At 44.0% G+C, this 27,886-nt stretch overlaps 1 protein-coding gene across 1 annotated transcript; it reads left to right on the forward strand.

The window, feature by feature from the left end:
* Nucleotides 1–27,827, forward strand: LOC117994221 (trypsin-2-like). Its single transcript, XM_034982113.2, has 10 exons — nucleotides 1–257; nucleotides 3,637–3,743; nucleotides 7,864–7,961; nucleotides 17,743–17,879; nucleotides 18,321–18,472; nucleotides 19,995–20,107; nucleotides 22,193–22,345; nucleotides 24,205–24,334; nucleotides 25,237–25,368; nucleotides 26,924–27,827. Exons 1-10 carry the CDS (start codon nucleotides 194–196, stop codon nucleotides 27,089–27,091), a joined length of 1,254 nt encoding a protein of 417 aa, XP_034838004.1. The 5' UTR covers nucleotides 1–193; the 3' UTR covers nucleotides 27,092–27,827.
* The last annotated feature ends 59 nt before the right edge of the window (nucleotides 27,828–27,886 follow it).

The following is a 27,886-nucleotide window of genomic DNA, read 5'->3' on the forward strand; positions in this document are numbered from 1 at the left end:
TACGGCATAGAAGGACGTATCAACTAACTGACTGTAAAAAAATCTTTTTTTTTTTAGTTTTCTCATACAATTGTTAGATTTTTAACAAACGTGATGGCCTAATTTGTATTGTGTTGGTAAATAAGTTAATTTTTAGTGATCTTACTGCATTTTAATTTAAAGATTATATACTTTAATTAAAATTTTACTCAAAATGGCATTTAAATTATTATTACTAGTGTTTTTTGTGGCTTATGCTGAAGGACAAACTGACGAAGGTACGTAGCTAACTCAACATAACTGGAAATCGAATCGGCTACCGAAAAATCAAAGAGTTCCCACGGGATTTTTTTAAAACCTGAAGCCGCAGGCATCAACTAGTTATAAATACAAAAGTCTGTCTGTTAGCTGTTGTCTTTGCTTCGTTGCGGCGTGATTGAAAGACAAACCAATAAACCCACTTTCATATTTATAATACCTACCTATACGTCCAGCAAATTGCTTTTGCGCTGGAACCATGCCTCATTAACATCGAAATGACGTCATAATATTGACGTCAGCCGAAATAAAAATATACCATCAACTCGACACATCAGTCTAGTGCTGACGTCACTAAAATGGCGGCCGCGCGCATTAGCAATTTGCGGGACTCTTAGTCTGTATAGGTAGTGGTACCGTCCATAATATGGTGGAACTCTCCACTAGCAAACAAGTTTTATTCGCATCTTGTTTTTAGGGTTCTGTACATCAAAAGGAAAAAAGGAACCCTTATAGGATCACTTTGGTGTGTGTCTGTCTGTCCGTCTGTCGTGTCTGTCAAGGAAACCTATAGGTTACTTCCCGTTGACCTAGAATCATGAAATTTGGCAGGTAGGTAGGTATTATAGCACAAGTAAAAGAAAAATTGTAAATTTGTGATTACGTTACAAAAAAATTAAAATGTGTTTTTTAAAAATTCAAGAAAATTATTATCTGGTAATTATTGTCTAGTGGGAGGCTTCGGCCGTGGCTAGTTACCACCCTACCGGCAAAGCCGTGCCGCCAGGCGATTTAGCGTTCCGGTACGATGCCGTGTAGAAACCAAAGGGGTATGGGTTCAATAAAAACTGCCATACCCCTTCCAGGTTAGCCCGCTATCATCTTAGACTGCATCATCACTTACCACCAGGTGAGATTGCAGTAAAGGGCTAACTTGTATCTGAATAAAAAAAAAATATATATTTTCTAATTTCAAAGTAAGATAACTATACCAAGTGGAGTATCGTATGAAAGGACGTTACCTGTACAATCTAAAACCGATTTTCATTTAATTTTATGCATAATAAAAATGTCGAAAAAGTACGACTGTAGTACGGAACTCTCGGTGCGCGAGTTTGACTCGCACTTGGCTGGGTTTTTTTAATTGGAGCGAATGAACCTCTCTGCGTGCGAAAACTTGTTGATAAAATAAACCAACGCGACGCATCTTCATATTATAATATTATGCTGACCTTACGATAACCGTTATAAAATGTGATACTCACTACCCGGTCAAGCTAAGTCTTAGACTGCATCATCACTTACCATCAGGTGAGATTGCAGTCAAGGGCTAACTTGTATCTGAATAAAAAAAAAAAAAAGTTTGCACCTCGCGTTAATTAAAAATTTAAAAAAAAATTAAAAACTCAACAAGTGACAGACAAAAACTCGTAGTACCTGTATCAGTGACAAAGATGCGAACATACTACGAATTTTTGTATGCCACTTGTTGAGTTTCTATTTTTTTTTAATTTTTAATCGACGCGAGGTGCAAACTTGCTTGACCAGTTGCGCGATTGCGGGAGAATGACAGCTACAATGTCACGATCGCAATCATCTCTGATTGGTTAACGCTCGCTCACTATTGGCTACAATGCATTGTTGCAACAAGAATCGCACAAATTCAGCCAATCAGAACAATTGAGATTGTAATAATGATTGATGCCGGTTCTAGACAATCGCCCCGCGGGTTATAATTTATGCTGTCGTCTATCCGTCGATCCGATAAAAGTCTGTGTCCGTTCACACAGACCGGCTCGGAGAGCATCGGACGGCACTCTTCTTTTCACACGTGTACCCTTGGAACTGGTCGGAGAAAGCGCGAAAGAGTACGCAAGGAGAAGCTGTTAGAATGTGCGAGAGCGGAAAAGCTCGTCATCAGAGGTAGCCGGTCGGCTCCTCTTATTTTTAGGGCTCCGAATTTCACACTAAGCGCGTAAGGTTTGCTCTCAAGCATTCTCAATAACAAAAGAGGTGAAATGTAAAAATAAACCTTATTCCAACTCGCCCACACTCTATTTTTAACCGACTTCAAAAAAAGGAGGAGGTTCTCAATTCGTCGGAATCTTTTTTTTTTTTTTATGTATGTTCCCCGATTACTCGAAGACGCCTGGACCGATTTTGAAAATTCTTTTTTTGTTTGAAAGGGTATACTTCAAAGTTGGTCCCATTTAAATTTGGTGAAGATCTGATGAACATCTTTGAAGATAGATACTGGAACTCCTCAACGGATAAGAGTAAATTGCTCGCGATCAGTGTAATAGCTTAGTAAACAGTAGATTTTTAACCAGGCATAGCATAATTCCATGGGACCACTGAAAATTGTGAAATAAAAAATTTTTACAAAAAAATAAAAACCGACTTCGATACACAAACACTAAAAATTGAAAAATAATTTAATTTATTACCGAATATATTATGTATACAAGAGTTAATATAGTTCCATAATAATATTTTTTGGGGTCGGTGCCAAAGAGGTGCCATTGTGGAGTCTCATAAAAATATGAAGTCTAGACGATTCGCGCAGCTAAAGCTAATTGGCACCGGCACCAAAAAGTATTATTATGGAACTATATTAACTCTTGTATACATAATATATTCGGTAATAAATTAAATTATTTTTCAATTTTTAGTGTTTGTGTATCGAAGTCGGTTTTTATTTTTTTTGTAAATTTTTTTTATAATCGCTATCAAAATCTGCTCTTCTCAGCCTCGGTACGTAAAGTCGTAGCTTACGTAGTCGAGCTAGGAGACTTCTAGGCGAAGATTTACCACTTTTGGGGAAGCTTCAGAGTCTTGATCACCGCTCTAAGGTTGCGGCCTATCGGTGTTTTACAGGATATATTTCGGAGAGTGTGCTCAGGAGCTGTTCGATCTTGTCCCGCTCTCAACTTTCTACCACCGTACCGCAAGACACCGGGCGAGTTTCCACCCCTATGTCGCAACATTCCATCTACGCGTACGAAATGCTTTGTGTCATCATCCATACTAATATTATAAATGCGAAAGTGTGTCTGTCTGTCTGTTTGCTAGCTTTTCACGGCTCAACCGTTCAACCGATTTTGACGAAATTTTGTACAGAGATAGCTTGCATCCCGGGGAAGGACATAGGCTACTTTTTATTCCGGAAAATTGAGGAGTTCCCACAGGATTTTTAAAAACCTTAATCCACACAGACGAAGTCGCGGGCATCATCTAGTTCCTTATAAGCATGGCTAAGGTCTGGAATACTCTTCCGAGATCAGTGTTTCCTGCCAATTATAATCCGGGTATCTTTAAAACAAGAGTGAAAGTTTACTTTAATTCTATTCTTTATTTCTATTCTATTCTATTGTATTTTAATTCTATTTATGGTTGCAGGTGACAAATGTACCGACAGAAGTACTGGCATGCAGGGGGTCTGCTTGAACATACGAAGGTGTCAAACTGCCATCGATGCCATACGGAATAAGCAGGGGACCCCGCAAGTAAGCTATGATTTTTACCTGAAAAGGAAATAAAACCAGTAAAGTGCGGGGTTCCGTACTCGGGTATTTTTACGACATTTTGCACGATAGATTAAACACATAAACATAAACAAACAACATACAAATAAACAAAAATCGGTTTTAGAATGTACAAGTAAAGCCCTTTCATATAACACCCATTTGGCATAGTTATCTTACTTTGAAAATAAAATAAAATAAAAATCTTTTTTATTCGTATAAACTTTTACAAGTACTTACGAATAGTCGGATGCATCTACCACTGGTTCGGAATGCCTTTCCTACAGAGAAGAACCAGCAAGAAACTCGGCGGTTGCTCTTTTCAAATATTTGATATAGGTACAAGATTATGCCATGTATAAAATAGTATTTGCAGTCTTGTGCGTCGCCGGAACGAGCTGCAGGTCAAATCCACGCTCTTTTATCATTTAGATAATCTTCAATTGTGTAATATGCTTTTTTCAGGAGCATATTTTTAATAGATTTTTTAAACTTGTGCAAAGGAAAGTCCAAAATAGTTTGCGGGAAAATTGTTTTAAAAATTGAAAACACTAATTTATTTGTTCATGAACACATTTTAATTTTTTTTTTTCCGGATGTTTTCCTACTTGTGCTATAAGACCTATTTACCTAAACTACACACACTATACAAAACTTTATGATTAGGTCAACGGAAAGTACCCTATAGGTTTTCTTAACAGACAAGATAGACGGACAGACAAACAACAGAGCGTGGATTTGACCTGCAGCTCGTTCCGGCAACGCACAAGACTGCAAATACTATTTTATACATGGCATAATCTTGTACCTATATCAAATATTTGAAAAGAGCAACCGCCGAGTTTCTTGCTGGTTCTTCTCGGTAGGAAAGGCATTCCGAACCAGTGGTAGATGCATCCGACTATTCGTAAGTACTTGTAAAAGTTTATACGAATAAAAAAGATTTTTATTTTTAGTTTTATTTATTTTAACAAAGTGATCCTATAAGGGTTCCTTTTAACTTTTGAGGTACGGACCCTAAAATAGGAACTCTTATAGAATCACTTTGTTGTTTGTCTGTCCGTCTGTCGTGTCTGTCGAGAAAATCGCTTGGAAGGGCGACTTTGACTAAGTGCCTATAACCTAAGTAGGTAAGTAACTAGCCACTAGGTAAAGATAAGACCTAGTTAGTTTTATCCTTCCTCGTTTGTTAAATCTGTAGTAAACATTGTTATAATGACCACTTAATTTATATTTAATACCAACGACGGTTAAACTACATTAATTGGTATTATCTATCGAGGTTTTATTATGGTTCCGTACCTCAAAAGGAAAAACGGAACCCTTATAAGATCACTTCGTTGTATGTCTGCCTGTCAAGAAACCTAGAGGGTACTTCCCGCTGATCTAGAATCATGAAATTTGGCAAGTAGGTAGGTCTTTTAGCAGACATTAGGGAAAAAATCTGAAACCCGTGAATTTGTGGTTACATCGCAAAAAAATTAAAATGTGTTTTGAACAAATAATTAGTAAGTATTTTCAACTTTCAAAGTACCTAAGTGACTATATCAAGTGGGGTATCATATGAAAGGTCTTCCTCTGTACATTCTAAAACAGATTTTTATTTAATTTTATGCATCATAGTTTTTGAATTATCGTGCAAAATGTCGAAAGAATACGACTGTAGTACGGAACACTCAGTGCGCGAGTCTGACTAGCACTTGGCCGATTTTTTATTTTTAAATTTCCGTTTTTATTGAATGTGTCAACCATATAGGTAGGTATCTACTCTTTAAAGTTTTAAATTATTATTTGAAACCAGTTTCTACATTTTACGAGTCACAAGCATCGACTGTCACAACACAGTAATGACTTGCAAGGGTTTTTCCACCCTGCTATGTGGAAGTTTATGCCTAATTATCATTTCCACTTGCCATTTGGTAATTAGTGCGTAATGATAATGTACCTACTATAATCACTACCCATATTATAAATGCGATAGTGTGTTTGATTGTTGGTTTGTCCTTCAATCACGCCGCAACGGAGCAACGACTGATCGATGTTATTTTTTTGCATGGATATAGGAGAGTGGCATAGCCGATTGCCCAGGATATTTTAAAACCTAAATATATATATTTTTTTTTTAAATTACCAACATAAAGAATGTTTAACAAATCCAATTTAGACACAGCAAAAAACCACGAAGGTTTACAATTTAGACACAGCAAAAAACCACGAAGGTTTAGAATTTAGACACAGCAAAAAACCACGAAGGTTTACAATTTAGACACAGCAAAAAACCACGAAGGTTTACAATTTAGACACAGCAAAAAACCACGAAGGTTTACAATTTAGACACAGCAAAAAACCACGAAGGTTTACAATTTAGACACAGCAAAAAACGTAAACGTAAGTTTTATTGTAATACTAGCTAATAAAAGCTGTGGTAGCCTAGTGGTTAGGAAGTCCGCCTTCCAATCGGAGGTCGAGGGTTCGATCCCGGCCACGCACCTCTAACTTTTCTGAGTAATGTGCGTTTTTAAGTAATTAAAATATCACTTGCTTTAACGGTGAAGGAAAACATCGTGAGGAAACCTGCATGCCTGAGAGTTCTCCATAATGTTCTCAAAAGGTGTGTGAAGTCTACCAATCCGCACTTGGCCAGCGTGGTAGACTATGGCCAAAACCCTTCTCACTCTGAGAGGAGACCCGTGCTCTGTAGTGAGCTGGTGATGGGTTAATCATGATGATGATGACTAGCTAATGCCCGCGACTTCGTTCGCGTGGATTTAGGTTTTTAAAAATCCTGTGGGAACTCTTAAATTTTCCGGGATAAAAAGTAGCCTATGTCCTTCCCCGGGTTGCAAGCTACCTCTGTACCAAATTTCGTTAAAATCGGTTGAACGGTTAAGCCGTGAAAAGCTAGCAGACAGACAGACACACTTTCACATTTATAATATTATTATTTAGTATTTTACAGTGGGATGTTGTGGGAAAATTGATCAACCCATCGCCGGCTCACTACAGAGCACGGCTTATTCTCAGTACATATGAGAATCTGGATATATAGGTAGTAGGTACAGTACGCGTCAGAAAATAATTTACATCGACCTTTAGAATGAGATTTCGGCTTTGTAGAGCGTTGTCTCTGTCACTCGTACTTATGTGACGTTTTGTCGGTCTCAACGACAGAGACAATGCTTTACAAAACTGCTATCCCTTTCTAAAGGTTGATGTACATTAATATTTCTCGGTAGGAAAGGCATTCCGAACCAGTGGTAGATGCATTCGACTATTCAAAAGTCCTACTTGTAAAAGTTTATTTGAATAAAAAATATTTTTATTTTATTTTATTTATTTATTTGTCGCGTACTGTAATATTATTATTATTATTATTATTTATTTATTTATTATTTAATTAGAACGGCCATAAAGCCAATTACACTAATTAAACTACGAGTACAAACTAACATAAACATACATACAAAAATCGTTAAAATTATAAATTTTAAAAAGCAAAATTATAAATTTTCACAAAAGTGCAAAATCTGACCCATGAGGTCAGCCCATTTGTCAGCAAATATGTCACAGCGAGAGGACTCCTTCAGCAGCGCGTTGAGCGCAGCCGAAGTGCGCGGTATGGGTGACCACTGACCGGAGCGCGCTACCGTGCGACTAAACGGACTTACGAAAAATTTGGAGCGGTGGCGGAGATAGCTGTAATTAGAGGGTGCATAAACGCAGCAGAGCTTGTTGTGTAGTTCAGAGCAGTCTATCACACCCCTAAGAATCTTGCAAATTGTACCAATTTGGTCGCAGTCTCTTCTGGTTTTGAGCGAGTGGAAACCCAAGTGCCCTTGGAGAAATTTTGTGGGATACATAAATGGGTAATACCCGTGCAATTTTTTATATAAATACCTTAGAAAGGCTTTTTGAACCTTTTCAAGTAGCAAGGTCTTGTAAGTGCTTTCATATGGATTCCAAATACAAGCGCTGGTTTCTAGCTTGGCACGAACCAAAGCGTCAAATAGCAGTTTTATCGTGTAACAATTTTGAAAATCTCGAGTATTACGCAAAACAAACCCCAACCGCTGGAATGATTATGTGTGTCTGTTTGTTCCAGCTATGCTCGTTCGCGAGCAGCGATCCAGTGGTATGCTGCATGGACAGGGCCCCGCCCACCACTGCCAGAATACCCGTCGCTACCACATCCACTCAAAGGTTCTTTTTTCTTTTTTTTTTCTTCTTTTTTATTTTATTTTATTTTATTTTATTTAACAGGAAAACTTACAGCTAATATGTAAAAATGAATAGGTAAAAACAGAAGAAGATTAAAGCTAATGACAAGTTTTCACAGATAGAATACACATAAGAATAACAAAAAAAAAAAAACTCGACTGGGGGAAAGAAAATTCAGGGAGAAGTAATAAAATAAAAAAATGAGAAACGAGATCTGGCCAACGAATTATTTAACTGAAGTATGAGCGTTAAAGAATTCATTGGCCAGAGCTTTCCGAATAGTGGTTCCAGTGATGCAGAATAGGTCCAAATTTTTGTCATTTTTACAAATTTTATTAAACGATGAGGCAGATCTAAGCATAAACGAGTTTCTACGAAAAAGAATATTAAATGTTAAATGACTAATATTCCCCTTTCCTCTCCAATTAAGCGTCAGGCTTGTGCTAGGAGTAGGTACGGCAATAGTGCAACGGGCGGGGTTTGAACCGTCGACCTTTCGGTTTTCAGTCCACTCCTATACCAGTTGAGCTATTGAGGCTATTATTATCATTATTATCATTTATCAACATACAAAAGAAATTCAATATAGGTTGATTGCTGTTGGGGAGGGATTCAAAACAATTCCTCGGAGGGTTCAGTGGACTGTATTTCTTTCTTGATCACATTAATTCACAATTTTCTAGGTTCACAATGGTTCACGGTACTTCTAGTTCTGAGGTCTTCTTCGTTCGGAAGCAAGAGGCGAAGTGAGGCTATACATTAAAAATTGAACTTATATCTAATTCTCCCACTCGGCAAGCGCATACGGTCGTGCCGAGCGGGAGACAAGGCGATCGCGGGTGGTGAAGTCGTAGCGGGGCGCGGAGGTGTCGGCGGGCGTCCAATCAGCATTAGTCACTGCCAGCGCTGCGCGTGGCATGAAGCTCCCGTCCGCAACATTTCTCCCCTCAGCGTAGCTCCCGCGTAGCTTCCTTTTCAGCAGTGGTCAGGACGGCGAGCTTTCTGGTAGGCCGATGAAACAAGCCACCTCGGGTTCTCACGGTGGCACTGCGCACTTCTCCATCAGGTCCAGGATGAACGTGTTCGATGATACCGCGTGGCCAGACGTTTCGCGGTAGAGTGGAGTCCACGATTACCACTAGATCTCCTTCCTGGAGCTGGCGTTTGGTCGAAGCAGGTTGCCCGCGGGGTACGAGTGTAGGGAGATACTCGTGTACCCAGCGACGCCAAAAGCTATCAGCGAGTGCTTGTACAGCTCGCCAAGTGCGTCGATCAGCTGGTTCGCAGGGCCCGGTGTGTGGCAGGCCAGTTGATGACCCCAACAGAAAATGGTTTGGGGTTAGGGCTTCAGGGTCAGCGGGATCAACTGACACGTGCGTCAGGGGGCGAGCATTGATACTGTACTCAGCCTCCGACAGCAACGTTACAAGTACCTCTTCCTTTGGCACCTTCTCTCGTAGTGCAGTGTTGAGGGCCACTTTGACAGAGCGGACTAGGCGCTCCCAAGCTCCTCCTTGGTTTGGTGCTCCTGGAGGTATGAAGCGCCATTCCATACGGTGGTATAGCCCTAAGTCACGAAGAGCAGGTTCCCATTCTGTGTATGCCCTTTTTAGTTCAGCATCGGCACCTCGAAAGTTCGTCGCGTTGTCACTAAACATAGTGGCAGGCCATCCACGCCTCGCAGCCATACGTCGGATTGCCATGATTGCGGAATCCGTAGACAATGATGCCACTAGTTCAAGATGGATGGCGCGCGTCGTCAAACAAGTGAAGAGTGCGCCCCATCGCTTTTCTCTTCGGCGTCCCACTACAACCAACATAGGGCCAAAGAAGTCCACTCCACAGTTGGTGAATGGGCGATGAAATGGATCTAGGCGTGCTGTAGGCAGATTTCCAGTTGCCGGTATGTTCGGTGTAGATCGGCGAAGACGGCAAAATAGGCAATCGCGTGCCACCTTTTTCACTGTTGGTCGCAGGTTTGTCACCCAATACTTCTGCCGGACGTCATTCACGACTCTTTCGTTGTTTGCATGTCCCGCTGCACAGTGTTCACGTGCGAGCAGCAGTCTTGTGAATGGATGGTGGCCATCTAATATGATAGGTCGTTTTGCTGAGTTGGGTACGCTAGCAGCGTCTATTCTACCCCGGACTCGTAGCAGGCCGTCTTCCAAAACTGGGTCAAGTTTGGCCAAGCGACTTGATCTTTGGATGGCTTGACCAGCACGCAGATGATTCAAGTCTTCTGTGAAGTTCTCTTGTTGAGCAGCACGTTGCCATAGGTTCTCGGCTAGCTTGAGGTGACGAACCTCTAAGCTTGTGGATCGTTTGCGACATATATCACCGAATGCTAATAGTCGCGCTGTTGTTTTTATTAGCTTCTCGTAGGATGAGAATCTGCTAATATCTGGCAGGCTCGATGAACAGTCTGTGGCTACAGTGATGTGTGCGACGATTTCTTCGAGACTATCTTCAATGATCGGATCTTCATTAGGCCAGGCGTCTTCATTTTTAAGCAAGAAAGGTGGACCAGTGAACCAACGATCTTCTTGCTTTATGGGCTGGTAGTTCAGGCGAGTCGCATCGTCGGCTATGTTGAGATCAGTCGGGATCCATCTCCATTGGTTCTCGTCGGTGAGTTCTGCAATTTCGCCCAGGCGGTGTGCTACGTAAGGAGTGTAGCGTCTTGCTCCGTTGCGAATCCATTGTAGCGTGGTTTTAGAGTCCGACCAGTAAATAACTCGGTCGGGCTTCTCACGATGTTCTTCCAAAATTGATTTTGCTAGCCTGGCTCCGATGAGTGCTGCTTGAAGCTCCATGCGCGGGATACTTTGCGCTCGCAATGGCGCTACCTTGGCTTTGCCAGCAACTAGCACGAGGTCCACAGTGCCATTGTAGCGTTCTATTCTCCAGTAAGCTACAGCGGCGTAGGCTTGAGAGCTGGCATCGCAGAGTATGTGTAGTTCCATGGATCGCGCTCCCCTCGTATTGTAGTGGCGGGGAAGTCGAAGTTCTTTTATTTCTTCCAAGTTCTTAAGCCATGCGCTGAAGTCATCAGCGATTTCGGTGGGTACTGGTTCATCCCACCCGACTTGTAGGCGCCATAGACTTTGCAGGATGATCTTTGCTGTTATCGTGAAGTGGCTCAGTAGTCCGAGCGGATCAAAAATGGACATAACTGCACTCAAAGCTTCTCTCTTGGTTGGTGCGCGGTTCTGATTGTAAACTTCTCTTGGAACTCGATTCATTGTTGTGTTGAATGCAAGTGTATCTTCAGTGGGTAACCACAGTAGGCCTAGAGTCTTTTCTTGGCTGTGGTGTTCAGTTCCCAGACGTGTTGGTGCTGGGGCTCGAAGTTGGTTAGGGATCGTAGCCAGGACTCGTTGACTGTTCGAGTTCCATCCACGCAGAGTAAACCCGGCTTGCTCGTGCACAAAGTTTATTTCTTTTGCGGTTTCCATGGCTTCTTGTTCGGTGTCATAACTGTCGACAAGATCATCCATATAATGGTTTTCTGTGATGGCTCGTAGTGCTCTTGGGTGGGTCTGGGTGAAGTCACGTGCATTTGCATTTCGTACACTGTGTGCAAGGAACGGCGAGCTTCGGGCCCCGAAGATCAGTGAAACCATCTTGTATTGGGTCGGTGGGCTACGTCGATCGTTTCCGCGCCATAGAAAGAGTTGCGCTGGCTGGTCTTCTTTTCTAATGCGTATTCGCAGAAACATCTCTTCTATGTCTGCGGTGACTGCTACGGCGCGTTCTCGAAATCGATATAGAATCCCGGGCAGTGACTTCAGTTGATCTGGACCATCCAAAAGCTTGTCGTTCAAGCTTGTTCCTTGATGCGTGGCTGCTGCGTCGAAAACCAATCTCACTTTGCCAGGCTTGTTTGCGTTTCGTACTGCAAAGTGAGGTAGAAACCACCGGCGATTGCTGTCTTCGGAACCATCACAAGGTTCAGCGTAACCTTTGTTCAACAGGTTAGCTATTTGTTTGCTGTATTCTTCCCTGAAGCTTTCATCTCGATCCATCTTGCGTTCAATATTTCTTAATCGAGTTAAGGCTTCTGCGTAGTTGCATGGTAGAGTGACGTCATCGCTCTGCCATGGCAGGCCAACTTCAAAACGGCCATCGACTCTACGAGCTGTTTCTTCGAAGATTTTTATAGCTCTCTCGTCTTCTTTTCGGGTCTTCGTATTGAGAGAAATGCCGATGGCGTCGAGTTCAAAGTGGGAGCGGACCAAAGCGTCGAGTTTGTCTTCGCTGGATTGTTCTGTCGGCTTCCCGCTTCGGATATGAAGGACATGATCTTCGTTGCGACTAAGAGTGGCACGTGATGCAGAGCCATGTATCACCCAGCCAAGTTCAGTGCGTGATGCTGCAGGTTCGTGACGAAGTCCAGTTAGTAGCTGCTTTGACACAATGAGGTCCCAATTGTCAGAGCCGATGAGTAAACGTGGTCTAGCTTGTTCGTAGCACACGCTGCTTGGTTCTAAGTTTCGGAGATGCGGATACTGTAGAAGTTGTATCGGTATGGTTTGGTTCAATAGCTGGATGTCTCGTATTGTTCTCGCTCGTATGATATGTGAGGCCTTTGAATTCTTGCCCCTTAGCTTCAGTCGGACGATCCTGCTGGTTCCTTCTCTTTGTGTGGAGTTCACCCCATGGATGTTAAGGGCATGAGCAGGCCCTTCCAGGTTCAACTGGTCAGCCAGATCTTCTTCAATAAGTGTGATGGTGGAACCTTCATCAAAAAGGGCGTAAGTCTGGATCTCGATGCCGTCAGAGTTCGAGACGACAATCGGACACACTTTCAGCATCACTTTGTTGCCCGTATCCATGTTAGTAGAAGTCGATGCCACCACCTCTTCTGATCGGTCTTGACGTGATGCATCGGGGTTCTCAGGGCTTTGTTGATGCAACAAAGGGTGATGTGAATGTATGCAGCCATCGATGTTACATTGCTTCGCCTTACAAGCTGCACGCCGGTGCTTCTTTGTCAGACATTTGAAACAGATTTTGTTCGTTTTGGCCCACTCCCAGCGGGCGTTGATGGTCATTTCTTTTATCTTCTTGCACTGTGGAGGTTCATGGTCACCACCACAGCACTGGCATTGTTCTTTCTCGATGGCTGTGAATACGCTGGCTTCTCGGACTTTCTTCGTTCTTTGAAATGTTCCTGAAGATTTTGAGTTTGGTTCCTTCCGAGTTGATGCAGCTGGCGTAGTAGGTTTCGAGTATGTGAACTCTAAGCCTATTGTAGCTTCATTGTTTAAGAAGCGAGACAGGATGACACAGGATGGTGTGGTTCTCCTGGGCGCCGGTTTTCTGATGCGTACTTGGCGAAACTTCTTCGTAAGTCAGGAGGTAACTTATCCACGATGTCTCTGGTAAGCATGCGGTTCTGTAGACACCCATCAAGGCCTTCGACGTTGGTAATTGTAGCCACGATGTTTCGAACTTTGACGGCGAAGACGTTCAATTCGGTCGTCGTCGGTCCCAGGCGAGGCAAACGTTTGATCTCTTCTAAGGCCTTGTCAATTAAAGCTTCTGGACGACCAAAACTCTGTTCGAGAGCTTCCATAATCTCCGTCGGGTCACAAGCCGTGTATAGAAGCGAAGCGACGGCGTCTCGGGCTTCTCCTTTCAACGCGTTGCGCAGACGTTGCATATTTTCAATTGGTGAGAACTTGTGAAGGCGCGTCGAGTCTCGCATAGATGCTTTGAAAGGCAGCCACTCATTTTCGGATCCGTTGAAAGTAGGTAGCTCTGTGGATGATCGTGGTGGTGGTCGGTATTGGCTCATTCGGTTGAAGCTTTCCACCAGGGCTTCTATGCTTCGGTTTCGTGAGCGATTCGGCGTTGGAGAGCGGGCTCGGCGATCTTCGTAATAGTGTTCGGATCGGGGTTCGGTGATGCTCGTGCCAGGTCTTACAGGGGCAGCGGCGGGAGGGGTTCGGGTCTCTCGCGCAAGAAGCCGGTCGGTGCGTGGCTCCCCTCGTGTAAGATCGGCGTGACGCAACCAATCTTCCATCTGTTGCTTGGTATTGATTGCTTCCTCAGGCCCTCGTGTGCTCCCTTGGTCGTCGTCTTGTATAGCAGCTAAGTCAGCCTCTAACTTTTTCTGCACCAGTTCAGCTTCAACTTGCATTTGGCGCATTTTAATGGCAGCTAGTCGTTCTGCCGCTTCGTACTCTGCCTGCTTGACACGGGCAGCTGTGCTTGTTGTGGAGCGCTGAGATCGGGTTGATCGCGTCGGTGAAGGAAGCCGAACACGATGGGTCTGTTCTACCACAGTGCTTCGTGTCTCAACAATGGGTTCTTGCCGTGGGCCGGCACTAGTTGATGGAGACGACTCCATGAAGTGAATCTGAACAGGGCGAGCTGGGTTCGTCGCGCGAGGGGTCGGTTCTTGCGACGCAACGTGCTCGTCGTGTTCATCTTCATGTTGTGAGGTTTGACTCCTAGTTCGAACCATCTTGATCTTCGGATCTTGAGCCTTCGGTTCTTGAGCCTTCAGTTCTTGAGGCTTCGGTTCTTGAGCCTTCAGTTCTTGAGGCTTCGGTTCTTGAGACTTCGGATCTTGAGGCTTCGGTTCTTCTGGTTCTTGATCCGGCACGATGGACCAAAGATGTTGGGGAGGGATTCAAAACAATTCCTCGGAGGGTTCAGTGGACTGTATTTCTTTCTTGATCACATTAATTCACAATTTTCTAGGTTCACAATGGTTCACGGTACTTCTAGTTCTGAGGTCTTCTTCGTTCGGAAGCAAGAGGCGAAGTGAGGCTATCCTAAAGTTAGCTCGCGCGCCCGCAAGGGCGCGGGAGAGACACGTCCGAGGCAATGGCCTCCTGCGTGTGGGGTCTGCCGCCTGGCGTGACTACGCCAGTGTCCTTGGGGTGGCCCATGGGCCTATGGGCTTTCTCCCTCGGTGAGGAAGAGAGAGCTGTGAGCGGTCCTCACGCCGTCGTGAGCCGTCCTTGCCGGGTGGAACCCGCTTGTGGGAAGCCCAGCAAGGTGGTCGACGTGTGCGGAGGACGCGCTCCGGGGCATCTATGTGGCGCATGTCTCGTCTTCCTCTCTGGCGTCCATGGTAGGCTGGGTCTCGCCGGTGAAGGTGGCGAGTCGTCGCAGTCCCTCCAGGATGCGCAGGAGTGGGTCTTCCTCGCCATTTTTGATTGCGTGGAAGACTGCTTCTAGAGCCTCGAACGCCACGGCTTTGATGGCCGCGACGCTCGGTTCGGCGGTCCTCACGGGCTGGGGCGGGACTCCCTCGGCAGGTCTGGGTCTCTGGGCGGGTGGAGATGGGGCGCGGGTTTGCGACGTTGCTCTCCTGCGCCTGCGGCCTCTCCTCTTCCTCCCGGGAGCTCTCTCCGTGGCCTCTCGGGGCTTCGGGTCATTTGCTGGCGTCCGTACTCTGGCGCCAGTCGACTCATTTCGCGGCGGAGGTCCGGGGACTGTGGCCGCCACGGTGCCCGCGCGTCTGTTCCGTGCCTCCTTCCGGAACACGGGACAGCCGACGTGGTTTGCTGGGTGGCTGCCTCCGCAGTTTGCGCAGGTCGCCGGCGTCTCACGTGGTCTTGGGCAGTCCTTTGCGCTGTGCTCTCCAGAGCAAGCTACACAGGCCTGCCGTCTGTGGCAGTTTACTGATGCGTGGCGGAAACCCTGACATCTATGACACTGGGAGGGGCCCTTCTTCCCTCTCCAGGCCTCGATGCGGACTCCCGGCATGCAGAGCAGCTCCTTGACGTCGTAGATGGCGGGGATCGTGTTCGCTGTGCGCCGGAGAGTGGCAAAGAAGAGGCAGCCTGGCCTGCCTTTCCTCGCCTTTATCTGGCGCACGTATTCTGGTTCGAACCCCAACTGGTGGAGTTCCTCCTCGATTTCCGCCGGCTCGGTGTTTATGGGAAGACCGCGGATTGCGATCTTCAAACTCCTCTCGGCCGGCAGTGAGTAGGAGAACCAGGAGATTCCTTCCGCCTTCTCCAGGGCGGTAAGGTACCGCTGGACTAGACGGAATTCCTGGTCCTCTTGTGGCGTGAATTTTATGCCCTTTCCGAAAGGGCGGGCTGCGGGGTTTCTGCCTAACTGTTTTTTAATTTCCTTGAAATGGAAGGTCCAGTTAGGCAGGTTCTCCACGATGAGCGGCGGGTAACGCAGCTTCTTAGGCGCTGGCGTGCTCGGTGGGGCGCCGCCGGAAGGGGCGGCGGCGGCGGCGGGCTTCGGTGACGGCGCTGCTCCTGCACGGTCTGCGTAGGAACGCGGGGCCGGCGGCGGGGCCTGGGTCGTCGGCGTCTTGGAGCGAGGGGGAGCCGTCTTGGCGAACCGTTTCGCCTCGGCGGGCGCGTCCTCCTCGGAGTCGGTGCGCTGCCTGCGACTAGGGAGCGCACGGCGATCCAATCCTTCCAGGGCCAGGATCGCGGCGTGATATGCTTCGTCCTGCCGGAGTCTGGGTGGTTGGGCCGGTGGCATCGGGCTGTCGTCGTCGAGCAACGGCATCGACAGCGGGCGCGGCGCGGCGGTTAACGCGGCGGTTAACGCGGCGGACGCGCGGGCGGGCGCGGGGGCGGCGCGCAGTGTGTGCGCGGCCGGCGACGCGGCGTGCGGTACGAGAGCGCGCGCGACGGAGCCATGCGGGGCTACAACGTCTAGCGCACTCGCGGGTGCGACGTGTGAAGCATGCGCAGCTAACGGTGCCGCGGCGGGCTCGACGGGGGCGCGCGCGACGGAGCCGACCGCCACGGTTGGCGGGGCTGCAACGTCGGGCGTCCGGAGGGAGCTGCGCGCGGCGGGGCGAGGGGGGGCAGCAGCCGGTCTGCGGGGGGCGGAGGTGTCCGCTCGCTCCTGCGTCGAGGCTTGCTGCCTTCTCGCTCGTCGTGGATCGCGTTGTTGGCCCTGGGAGGGGCCTTTGGAGGTGGATGGACGGTTGTCCATCCTCGCGCGGCTCTAGCGGCGCGTGGGAGCAGTCGTTGCGCTGCCCAATCGATCACCGGCTGGTGAGATCGGGCATCTCAGGGGTGCAAGGCCTCTCCTCCGCGCAGACAGAGCGCGCGGGCGAAACTGGGTGGGGTTTTTCCACAAAAACCCAGGGCAGTTTCAGAAGGTGTGGGGCACGTGCGCTTGTGTACGACTGTAGCCAATCCGAAGTGAGGCTATACATTAAAAATTGAACTTATATCTAATTCTCCCACTCGGCAAGCGCATACGGTCGTGCCGAGCGGGAGACAAGGCGATCGCGGGTGGTGAAGTCGTAGCGGGGCGCGGAGGTGTCGGCGGGCGTCCAATCAGCATTAGTCACTGCCAGCGCTGCGCGTGGCATGAAGCTCCCGTCCGCAACAATTGCAGTCAAGAGCTAACTTGTATCTGAATAAAATATGTGCAAAAAAGAAAACTCGCAAGTAAAAAAGAAGAAAAAGATACCTATGTCCAGCTGTGGAGATCTATCGGTTGACGATGATGATGATTTATATTATGAAGTTATAACTTTTTTTAATATTAGCCATGTTTATCAAGAGTAATATCCCCCTTTTCCCTCCAACTAAGCGTAAAGCTTGTCTTAGGAGTAGGTTAGACAATAGTCCAACGGGTGGGATTTGAACCAATGACCTTTGGGATTTCAGTCCGCTCCTGTAACTGTTGGCTCTAACTTGATTTGTTGACAGTAATGCAATGGGGTAGGAATTTGAACCGGCGAACTTTCGGATTTCAGGCCGCTCCTGTAACCGTTGAGCTATTGAGGCTCTAACTTTTTTGTTTGTGTTTCCAGACCCTCGGACACAACGGAGTACGTGCCGCCTGTGTACGACTACGTGCTCAACACCGGGGGGCAGAAGGTGACGGACGAGTGCGAGCCCCTCCTCGCCAACCAGACTGTGCCCAAGACCGGCTCCAAGGCTTTCGACAGTAGGTTGATGAAGTAAACTCTTTACACCGCGAAGAGAGGTCAAAGTCTTAGCGTGATTGAAGATGCTTGTGGTGCCATCTAGTGAGCTCGTTGTGAGTTGCTCATGATGCAGTGATGGAGAAAAGATGGCTATCGACTGTCGACTTGAAGGTACCTAGTTAAAAGTGGACTACCGTACCGTACCGTGGTGTACCGGTGAAGACGTGCAGAGGTTGAGACTTGAGACATCTCAAGACAATACACATGTATTGTCTTGTACGATCAAAATATCATGACCGACTATTACTGTCGATCTCCGGTCCGGTCATTAAGGACGTGCTTAGGGCGTCTTTTGTCGGGGGGGATCGTTATATCGGGGGTGAGCATTCCCCGAAAAGAAGGCCAACGTCTTAACTAGTCTATCACCGTTTTTTTGCATGTTTAGTTTTGTGTTTTTCCAGAATGCATAGAATACCAGGAGAAGTACGTATACCCGTGTCTGAAGAGCGTGGCTTTGACCGGGAAGAAGGCGCGGACGAACCGCTGCAAGCACAACGCCAAGGATCTCATCGTGGGAGGCGTGGCTGCTTCTGAGGACGAGTTCCCTCACATGGTGAGTGACCACCATGCAATTTTATTATTTTCACCACTATATCGTACCTACATCTTACTACTTACATCTTACAAATGCACTTTGGAATGCACTACCATTGACCATACGGAAATCAAAGTCACTAGACTCCTCTAAAACTGCAGTGAAGAATCATTATCTTACAAATTGAAGACGACAATCATATATTTTGTTTCTCCTTAAGTACGATTATAGATTATATATTAGTCTATTTTATTAGTATATTGGTATTATACATATTATTTAATACATGTATTAGTGGTTTATGTATTAGTATGTATCAGTTATTTGAATGTATGTTTATTAGTAAATTACACACCACCTTCAGTCTAATTTTCCTTATAATTTCCTATCTTTAAGGTTGCCTGGTAGAGATCGCTAATTAGCGATAAGGCCGCCTTTTGTATCTTCCTTCTGTCTGTGTTTTTTTATTATTTAACTAGCTGACCCGGCGAACTTCGTCCCGCCTAACAGTCGATTCAAATTTTTTTTTTTTTTAAATATCAATTCACTATCAGAAATTCGAAAATCCCCACGATTTAGGACTTCAGTACTTTGCAGCATCAGGATTGAGGAGTTAGGATCCGAAGTTCAATGATGTAGCCTATGCTTGGTACCTAAAATAATTTTGCATCAACCGCAGTTCCTGAAACATTATAGTTTAAGAGTGCTGTACCCTACATCATCAGGGTTGAGGAGTTGAGACTTGAAGTGTGAGAATAAAGTCGTTGCTTGGTACCTACTATATGAATTCACTATGAACACCTCCTGAATCTTGATAACTCAGGCGGGCAGTAACCCTGTAGCATCAGGATTAAGGAGTTGAATCCAGAATTTTTTATGTGACCACCACGAAAACTTTTTTTGTTGATTTAAAAAAAAAATTGCAAATCGGTCCAGAAACCTCGAAAAAATCGATGTAGAAAAAAGAACCACCTCCTTTTTGACAGTCGGTTAAAAACCGATTACCTTGAAATATTTACGGAACAATTTTTAAAATATCCCCTTTCTAAAAAAAAAAAAAGAATGAAATCGGACTACGCGTTAATGAATTACAACTCAGTATACATTTTAACTTTCATCCCCTCTCCTACGGGAACCATGCTGAATTTCGGGATAAAAAGTATCCTATATTCTTCCTCATAGTATGACCTCAAATCGTACCAAGTTTCATTGGAATCCATTCAGTAGTTTCAGCGTGATGCGCGGCCGTGATACAGACAGACAGACAGACAGACAGACAGACAGACAGACAGACAGACAGACAGACAAAAATGAAAAAAATTACAGTTTTGGGTTCAGTATCGATTACAGAGTGCCCTCGAAAAAAAATTTTCAAAATATCTTCAATGTACAGAATTTGACCTGTTACAGTTTTATTATAAGTATATTGATGATGTAATCCTTCTTGTGGTTGTGCAAATAAAGTGTATTTATTATTTATTATTATTACAAATCAAAATTTTTAATAAAATTTTGACTTTGACTTTGAATATATTTCCAGGCTCTGATAGGCTACGGTGGCGACATCAACTCAGTGCAGTGGCTGTGCGGAGGGAGTCTGCTGAGTGAGAGATTCGTGCTGACGGCAGGCCATTGCACCTTCACCAGGAACCTGTGAGTAGTGCTACTCCTCTCTGTGCTACTAAGTTTTTTTTTTTTTTTAAAGAATATTAGCCATGTTTTAAATGACTAATATTCCCTTTTCCTCTCCAATTAAGCGTCAAGCTTGTGCTAGGAGTAGGTACGGCAATAGTGCAACGGGCGGGGTTTGAACCGTCGACCTTTCGGTTTTCAGTCCACTCCTATACCGGTTGAGCTATTGAGGCTCTAAAGTTCCTGGTATAGTAGACCTGGGCGCGTTTGGAACCCTCGTAGCTTTAGTTTTCAGTTTGCGTAATAATTATCACCACTATATCTTGGAAATCCAACATCTTGACCATCAAAAACAGTAATTTATTACCTACTAGCTGATGCCCGCGACTTCGTACGCGTGGATTTAGGTTTTTAAAATTCCTGTGGGAACTCTTAAATTTTCCGGGTTAAAAAGTAGCCTATGTCCTTCCCCGGATTGCAAGCTACCTCTGTACTAAATTTCGTCAAAATCGGTTGAACGGTTGAGCCGTGAAAAGCTAGCAGACAGACAGACTTTCGCATTTATAATATTAAGTAGGGATTTTGAATCAATCATTTGACTTTGACTTTGAGTCATGTAAGCTGCCTGTCCATTAGAGTGAAGAGGAGCGGCAGCGGAGACGCGACTCCGCGTTCAATACCTACTCTAGTTTTCACACGTCGCGAGACAATAAAATGAAAATCTTCCTGCCTCATATTTTGCGCAATGGATCAGCCTGGCTGTCCAGCGTAGAAATGCAAAGAATAGTTATTTGCTTTCAATGCGGGATGTTGTAAATTCAAATTAGTACGTTACATAATGGATTTCAGTACAACATTACAACCCGGTTAAGTCATAGGAATGCTATGACGTATTTTACCTTTAGATAATCAGCGGGGCGATTGTCTAAAATCTGCATCAATCATTATTACAATCTCAATTGTTCTGATTGGCTGAATTTGTGCGATTCTTGTTGCAACAATGAGCAACAATGCATTTTGACCAATAGTGACCGAGCATTAACCAATCAGAGATGATTGCGATCGTGACAATGAGACTCCTCGATTGCGGTAGAATGACAGCTACAATGTCACGATCGCAATTACCTTTGATTGGTTGACGCTCGCTCACTATTGGCTATAATGCATAGTTACAACAAGAATACCATAAATTCAGCCAATCCCAACAATTGGGATTGTAATAATGATTGATGCAGGTTTTTAGGAATCGACCTACAGGTTTGTAAATTGAAAAAAATCTTTTGTCCACTCTCAGTAACTAATACATATTTATTACCTATCTATCTCACTCACCTACTAAATATTCAAAAGTCGGTAAGCTAGTTTGTGGCAGTCCAAACAACAACATCACCCCTAAAAAACTATTTCACTTGATAAATCTATAATAGCAGTAACATACAAATAAAGAACACAATTTTGACCTATTTTTATTATTTTATTTTATTTTAAGTTTAATTTTAAGTACATAATAAATAATGTTGCTAATAACTAGAACTCCCTCGTTTGGGCTCGAACTGAAAACCAGCGTTGTGGTTACATCGTGTAACCACAACATTCAGCTGAGTTCGGGCCTTTTCGTTGGCACGACACATTTTAGACACTAGGTACCTATATTTTGTTTGAATTAGATTTTAAGGAATGTTTTTTTTTGTAAATATTTGTGTTTGTGTTTATAGTGTGTTATTATTATTATTATTTTTTATTTTATTTATTTTATATCTAATTAGAACGGCAGTGCCACTTACACTAACTAGATGATTAATAATAAATTTAAATACAAATAAAGGTACAAGAAAAAAGACATAAAATACAAAACGATAAAAGATCAAAGAATTTTGAATATGTACGTTGAGAACATTGAATGACATATTCATGCAATGCTCTCAGCGTACTTCAGTAACTCCCGAACCAGTATTATAGACCCATCATTAAATGGGTCCCATTGAGCATTATTGTCCAAAAGCGCGTTGAATGATGCTAATGAACGGGGTATAGGTGACATTTGTTGGATCAACCAATAAAATGATTTCTATTCTATTCTATTCTATCTTTTATTTCTTTCCTCAGTGGCGAAATAACTTACGTGCGAATCGGAATGCTGAAACGCACCGACCCGCTGGACATCTCCCGGGTATACCGGGTCAAGAGAATCGTGAAGCATCCTGGATATAACTCGCCGCACAGATACAACGATATTGCCCTGGTCGAGACGGAGTTAGAGTGAGTAAACATCTATATCATCATCATCAAACGATAGACGTCCACTGCTGGACATAGGTATCTTGTAGGGACTTCCACACGCCACGGTCTTGCGCCGCCGCCATCCAGCGGCTCTCTGCGACTCGTCTGATGTCGTCCGTCCACCTAGTGGGGGGTCTTCCAACACTGCATCTTCCGGTGCGAGGTCGCCATTCCAGCACCTTGGGACCCCAACGCAGTGGCGTGCATAGGAGTTCAAGCCAGGGTATGCATTTAAGTATGAACTTATTTTACGGCAGGTTATAATAAAAATAAGCATTGATTTCTTACAATGAGGGTAAGCAGTGCGTTTATGCCTCTATGAGCTGCACGCCACTGCCCCAACGTCTATAGTTTTTATTAAACTCATGCCCCTTTAGTTTCTACACGGCATCGTACCGGAACGCTAAATAGAATAGAATAGAATAGAATGTTTTTTTGATCATGTAAACTTTTTACAAGTGCTTATGAATAGTCAGGTAGTTTTAATTTACCACTGGTTCGGAACGCCGTTCCCACCGAGAAGAACCAGCAAGAAACTCGGCGGTTGCTCTTTTTAATTTTTTAATTTACAATGTTATTATACCGTACTATACAAGCCATTGCAGCCCCGTGCATTGCAGGAGCGAGTCTAATCCAAGCTTTTTTATCGTTTGCGAACGCGACTGTATAATATGCTTTTTTTATGTTATATTGTGTAATATGCTCCTGAAAAAAGCATATTACACAATTGAAGATTATCTAAATGATAAAAGAGCATGGATTTGACTTGCAGCTCGTTCCAGCAACGCACAAGACTGCAAATACTATTTTATACATGGCATAATTTTGTACCTATATCAAATATTTGAAAAGAGCAACCGCCGAGTTTCTTGCTGGTTCTTCTCGGCAGGAAAGGCATTCCGAACCAGTGGTAGATGCATCCGACTATTCGTAAGCACTTGTAAAAGTTTATACGAATAAAAAAGATTTTCATTTTTTCATTTTCATTTAGGAGCATAAATCGCTTGGCGATACGGCTTTGCCGGTACTGTGGTAACTAGTCACGGCTGAAGCCTCCCATCAGCACAGACCAGAAATTTGGAAATTATTAAATTCCAAACCCGTGGCAGGGACCTCCCACTACCAAGACCACAGCGCTTACAACTGCGCCACGGAGGTCGTCAAAGTGTTACGGGTCAGCTTCAATAATGCTACACAAAACTGTTTAAACTAATTATTTATTATACAAAACATGCACTTAGGCTAAGTCTTATCCTAGATTTTAGGCGCCAGGAGAGTTTTTACTAATTTTGTACCGGAACTCTGCCAAAACCAGACCTCGGCTAGCTGTATTCAGGGTTTGTAAAGGTCAGGGTCCAAGAAGGGCATTCCCGTGAGGCTACGACAATCGAGAAATTAACATTTAAAAACCACTATAAAGGCTAAAGTGATGCCTAACCTGATATTAATAACTGTGCAACTCACCCCTTCTGGAATTTGATGCAGATACATTATTTGCTAATCGCAAATTAATAAAGATTTCTATAAATCGTAAAATATCCAAAACTAACACAATTATTGCGTCACACACGCATTATTTCCGTAGGTACACAGAACGTCTTGTTGCGTTGTACAGCTGATCGGTAATGTCGTAAATCGTAATGGCCGACCGTGACCTTCAAACTTCACTATTTTATAGAACAAATTACAAAATATTAATTAGAGTCTAATATGATTTCGTCGGGATCGAACTCGGGTATCGCGATATACATTTTATACTTAACAAATGTCATAAATCGTATGAAATCTTCCTTATCCATTATAAAAGTAACGTCTGTTTGCCTGCTTCCCATTTCCAGGATGACCCTGGGTCAGTTCGCGGTGCCTGCGTGCCTGGACACCGACGCCCCCAACAACTACCAACAGGCCTTGGCGACGGGCTGGGGCGCCACGCAGAACCGGGGCGCCACTGCTGATCAGCTGCAGAAGGTACGCTCGACTATCATAAGAAAAACTGGCTGATTCAAAGTCAAAGTCAAAGTCAAATGATTTATTCAAAATAGGTAATAAATTACTCTTATTGATTTTTTTTTATTTTTTTTAAAGAATATTAGCCATATTAAATGACTAATATTCCCCTTTCCTCTCCAATTAAGCGTCAAGCTTGTGCTAGGAGTAGGTACGACAATAGTGCAACGGGCGGGATTTGAACCGTCGACCTTTCGGTTTTCAGTCCACTCCTATACCGGTTGAGCTATTGAGGCTCTAAATTGTCTGGTATAGTGTTAGATTTGTAAGATATAGTGGTGATAATTATAACGCAAGCTTAAAACTAAAGCTACGAGGGTTCCAAACGCGCCCAGGTCTGAGGTATCTGATTGATACATTAAACTACAGTTTGTTGCGGTCGCCACACATTGACACGAACAGAGGCGGATTAAATGTCGAGAGCGCCCTAGGCAAGCACCCCATAGGCGCCATGTTAAAATTTTTACTAACTAACTTCGAAAATACGAGGAATCGTCTCATTGTATAGCTGGTAGTTGGTGATTATATTTATTTATGTAAACGAGTGAAGAACATCACGTCATGACACTTTGCTATATTAAAGAAGAGGCAATTTCGGTTACTCCAAGAAATTATTACTTAGTACGGATAATTAGGTAGGCCAGGTAATGGAACTCTATATGATCCCGGGCGCCCCTTCGTAACCTCGCGCCCCTAGGAACGTATCTAGTTTGCCTTAGGGATAATCCGTCTCTGGACACGAGTCACGAACCTAAGACAGAAAGCACCTCACAGCGCTATATGACGTCACGAATATCTTCAAAGTGCAAATAGAACCTGCGGCCTGAATCATGCTAACAAAATTTTCTCTAATCACATTTCAGGTGATCCTGCAAAAGTTCACGACAGCGGAGTGTACCAGCATGTTCCCCCCGCATCGCCTCATGATGGAGGGCTTCGATGCCAACACGCAGATCTGCTACGGAGACAAGAACGCGCAGAAGGACACCTGCCAGGTACGTCGACTTAAAGATTAAAAAAAAAAGTTTAATTCTCTTCGAAAGTTTTGCCACACACCACCAGTTGTACAAGGGTTTGGTTATGCCGGCGCCTCTAAGACTTGAGCATTAAAGCCAAAAGGCCTCAAGCAGAAGAAGCGCCGGAATATACTATGTCATGTGTCAACCCGAAAACAAAGGTCCCAACTCAGCATAATGCTGTACGCCTTTATAGTCCGTACAAAATGACTTTTGACGCGCCATTTTAGGTCTATGGGTTAACTGTCACGTCAAAAGTACGGGGCTACCCATGTTTGACATAAAATTTAACACAAAAGCCATATATCGGTTCATCTCCCCCTTTTCAATGCTCTAAAACCTTTGATAAAGAATAGTCAGTACTAGATTTGCGATAAGCGTTTAAAAAACGGCCCGAAAAATTCAATGTTGTTTGTTTGTCATTAATTCAAATTGGCAATGGTTCAATCATAGCCAGGCCCATCTTTCCCACTGGGCACTCTGGGCACGTGCCCAGGTCCCACGATATATAGGGGCCCACTAGTCCCTGCCAGATCACCAAACTATAACCGACCGACCGATATTTTATTACCGAAAAACATATTTATTTCGATAATATCAAAGGTCAAAAAGGCCCAATCGAACAAAGGACCATAGAGATAGTTAACTATAGTCAAGACTGACTTATATTCGATCCTTCTTGTTTACTCCCGACCCACTACTCTGTCAAAGTCATAGGGGCCCAATTATTCTAATGTGCCCAGGGCCTCCAATAGGTTAAAGATGGCCCTGATCATAGCCAAATGTCAAAACGTCATTCAGTATGCTGCAATACTTGCCAGGCTGTATGGTCTACCACCTTTGCCTTTCCTGAGGGGAATGAATTATTATTGATCTAGCACCATCATCATCATCATGATCAACCCATCACCGGCTCACTACAGAGCGCGGGTCTCCTCTCAAAGTGAGACTGGTTTTTGGCCATAGTCTACCACGCTGGCCATGTGCGGATTGGTAGACTTCATACACCTGTATTTGTATTTGTATTTATTTATTTATTAAAGAAGAATATTTACAGTTTACAACAAGTTTGGTGCATTCATAAACTTTAAATAAGTTTTTCCGTACACCAGTGCCGTCGACAGGCGATAGGTACCTACACGTAACATTAATTTATTGGTATACTTAATACTTAACAGCTAACTAACAATTACTTAATATAAACTAACAACATTGAGCTAAATGTGGTGTAAACCTTTGAGAACATTATGGAGAACTCTCAGGCATGCAGGTTTCCTCACGATGTTTTCCTTCACCGTTTAAGCAAATGATATTTAATTAATTAAAACGCACATAACTCCGAAAAGTTAGAGGTGCGTGCCCGGGATCGAACCCCCGACCTCCGATTAGAAGGCCTAGGCTATCACAGCTTATACCTACCTACTCAGTATGCTGCAATGGTAATTTAAAAAATCCCCGTAAATATCATCCGTAAATCCAAGATTTGGGAGGGACTATGTTTTTCAGTAAGCTTATGTCAATTTTTTCTTCACAGGGTGACAGCGGCGGCCCCCTCCAGCTAAAACACAAGCAAATCGACTGCATGTACACAGTGGTGGGGTTGACGTCCTTCGGCCGCGCCTGCGGGGTCAAGGGCGAACCCGGCATCTATACCCGGGTCATCCACTATGTACCCTGGATCGAAAGCGTTGTCTGGCCCTAGAGTAACATAACCTGCGGGGTGATTCGCTAACTCTACCAGTAATCGCTAAGAAAGCCGTCAAATTAATCTCATTTGACATTGGTTGATTGTACATTGCTGCTTCACTGAGCAATATAAAAAAAACATTTCGTAGCAAATCTTCAATGGATTAAAAATAAATGATCACTGAGTTAGCGAATATTTAACACACAGAGTAGTGTTTTATTTTCAATCATTGACTTATATTACTTCGTATGGACATGGCTATTGAACAAACAAAATGGCACCGACTCAGTGGTGCTTTAGCACCAATGCAACCTCAGTGACGTCTGGATTTCAAACGGGTCGTTCTATGTATCTAAGAGGTGGCGCTGATTTATTTGGTTCCAAAACCGTGAAAAATTTTGTTCGCTTGACCTCTTGTCATTTATATCGATGTTTCCAATATGTCAATTTCAACGTTATTTCAATGTCGATAAAGCTGAGTTTAAGTTGTTATCAAATAGGCTCGACTCCGCTCGAAGACTCGAAGGTCTGTTTTTCACTGGGCCTGCCGTGTACGACTTTATTTAGTGAAACGCAAACGTTGGAATGACTTGCCTTTGCCATTCCTTGATTCATACAAACATTTTAAATTATGTGTTCAAAATAACTGCCTTTTATCAAAATCATATTTGGGACGGACGTTATCAAATCCCAGAATAGAATAGAATAGAATATTGCATTAACTGTGTAGGTACATTAGGTGTTATACTTGTTATAATAAAAAAAATATAATTTTGATGTAATAATTATAATTTTTATTTTACTTTCTAT

This window comes from Maniola hyperantus, chromosome 26, assembly GCF_902806685.2.
Source record: "Maniola hyperantus chromosome 26, iAphHyp1.2, whole genome shotgun sequence".
Classification (NCBI taxonomy): domain Eukaryota; kingdom Metazoa; phylum Arthropoda; class Insecta; order Lepidoptera; family Nymphalidae; genus Maniola; species Maniola hyperantus.